We start from the raw sequence: 2,192 nt of genomic DNA, 5'->3' as shown, positions 1-2,192 counted from the left end.
AAGTGTGAAACTGAAACGATACAGAATACATAAAAATATTACTACACAAACAAAACATCAGAATGAACAAAATAAACGTTTTCTTTGTGTAAAACATGCATTTAAATGGTAACTTAAACTTAGCTGTAGCATAACATCCACTCTAATCTACCTCCAGCGTATTAAAGCAAACAACATATCAAATGTCTTAAATTTACAAAAATAATCAAATATATAGTATCTAGCAACCATAAACAATTATGTCTCTTACTCATATTGCCACTCAAAGGGATGGAAAGGAGCGGATGGATGCAGATGAAATCCAAACCATACTCATGCCTGACTCATGGCAGTAACTTCCTGTAACACACCTTCTACTCATCCACTGGCTCAACCTAGCGAACTGTGCAAACATGCGCCCCCTAAGGGCCTGGAGAAACAACAACATAAAAAAAAAGCTCCAGCACACTCCCCGCCTGGCATTATTTTAAGAATGCCAATATAAACTAATCTCTTGAAGATAAAAGCAGAATACAGTCTGAAATAGGTCTAAGGAAAGTCTTAGCAGTCTTGCCACGGGCAACTTTCACTTCCATCTTCCTAACAACTCCGTCTTTGCTTGGAAGGGTCTTCGTGATGACTCCCATAAGCCATTAATTTCTTTTTAGTTGCTTGTCCTTCAGAAGGACAATGTCTCCTTCTTTTATATTTGGTTTGTTGCGCTGCCATTTTTGACGACTTTGGAGCATGTGGAGGTATTCTTTCTGCCATCTGGTCCAGAATGTGTCAGCGAGGGTTTGAACTCTTTTCCATTGATTTTTGTACATGTCGGCTTTTTTGAAGTCCCCAGGTGGAGTTTGGATTGGGTTAAACTTCTGGGTAAGCAGAGCTGAGGGTGTTAGGATTAAAGGGGCTTCCGGGTATGAGGAAACAGGTACCAAGGGCCTTGCATTGATAATAGCCATGACCTCAGCCATCAATGTCACCAGGACCTCATGAGTTAGAGTAGGGTTTCCTGCTTGTAGGAGCATTGAGTCTAGGATGCGTCGGGAGATACCTATCATACGCTCCCAGGTGCCTCCCATATGAGATGAGTGGGGCGCATTGAACACCCAAGAACACCTTTGTTTGCGCAGGTAGTCGTCCAGAGTGGTTTCTTTGGGGTTTGGAGGATCTAGCCTCAACTCCTTTGAGGCACCAATGAAGTTTGTTCCGCAGTCTGATCTAAGCTGTTTAGCAGGGCCTCTGATTGCAAAAAATCTACGAAGGGCATTAATGAAACTGGACGAGCTCAGAGCTTCAATCACTTCAATATGGACGGCCCTTGTACACATGCAAGTAAACAGGACTGCCTATCTCTTACTGTTAGCTTGACCGCCTTTAGTGCGGCGTGTTGAAACCTCCCATGGTCCAAATACATCAAGGCCAACATAAGAAAAAGGAGGATCAATTTGTAAGCGTTCGGCAGGCAAATCTGCCATAATTTGCTGCTCTGTCCTACCTCGAAGCTTTCGGCAGGTGACACATTTGTGGATTACACTGCCTATGGATCTCTTAGCTCCAACTATCCATAGTCCACTTGCTCTCACAGCTCCCTCAGTGAAGTGTCTCCCTTGGTGCTGGACAGTTTCATGGTGATGTCGAATGAGAAGCGTACCAGTGTGATGCTTTCCTGGTATCAGAAGAGGGTTGGTTTCATAACTTGGCAAGTTGGACTCTGTTAGTCGCCCTCCTACTCGCAGTAAGTTTTTGTCATCGATGATTGGATTAAGTTTGTGAAGGGAACTGCTGTGTGGTATGGCTCGTTTTGCCATGATGCATTTTATCTCCTCTGTATAGACTTCTTGCTGGACACATCTGATGATTACGTGTTCTGCTTGAGTTAAAGCTTCATCTGTGAGGCTTGCTTTACACATGTGCCAGCCGCTGCAGCTGCTACCATCTTTGGACTTGTAGCTGTGTGCAATGTGTTTGAGGTAGGCCACTGCTTTTATGAGGGAAGTCCACTTTGAGAACCGCTCAAAGCGCAATGAACCTAAACCACCTGGAGCAGTTGTGGTCTTAAGCACAGTTACATTGTGTCTGATTTCAGGATCTGATTCTGGATCAACAAGTTCAAATGGACCTTTGTCTGGAAAGAGGCTCTCGTGGTTGAGAAGAAATGTTGGGCCATACAACCATGAAGTACTAGCAAGTTTCTCTGCAGCTACAGA

General features: G+C 43.9%; 1 protein-coding gene across 1 annotated transcript; it reads right to left on the bottom strand.

The window, feature by feature from the left end:
• Positions 1–216: 216 nt before the first annotated feature.
• On the bottom strand, positions 217–1,322 carry LOC119776024. Its single transcript, XM_038274227.1, has one exon. It carries the CDS (start codon positions 1,311–1,313, stop codon positions 633–635), a length of 681 nt encoding a protein of 226 aa, XP_038130155.1. The 5' UTR covers positions 1,314–1,322; the 3' UTR covers positions 217–632.
• Between the last annotated feature and the right edge of the window lie 870 nt (positions 1,323–2,192).

The sequence above is a fragment of the Cyprinodon tularosa genome, unplaced genomic scaffold, assembly GCF_016077235.1.
Source record: "Cyprinodon tularosa strain WSP-4 unplaced genomic scaffold, ASM1607723v1 ctg90, whole genome shotgun sequence".
Taxonomy (NCBI): Eukaryota; Metazoa; Chordata; class Actinopteri; order Cyprinodontiformes; family Cyprinodontidae; genus Cyprinodon; species Cyprinodon tularosa.
The sequence above is the reverse complement of the archived record's forward strand: the minus strand, read 5'-3'. Positions and strand labels throughout refer to the sequence as shown.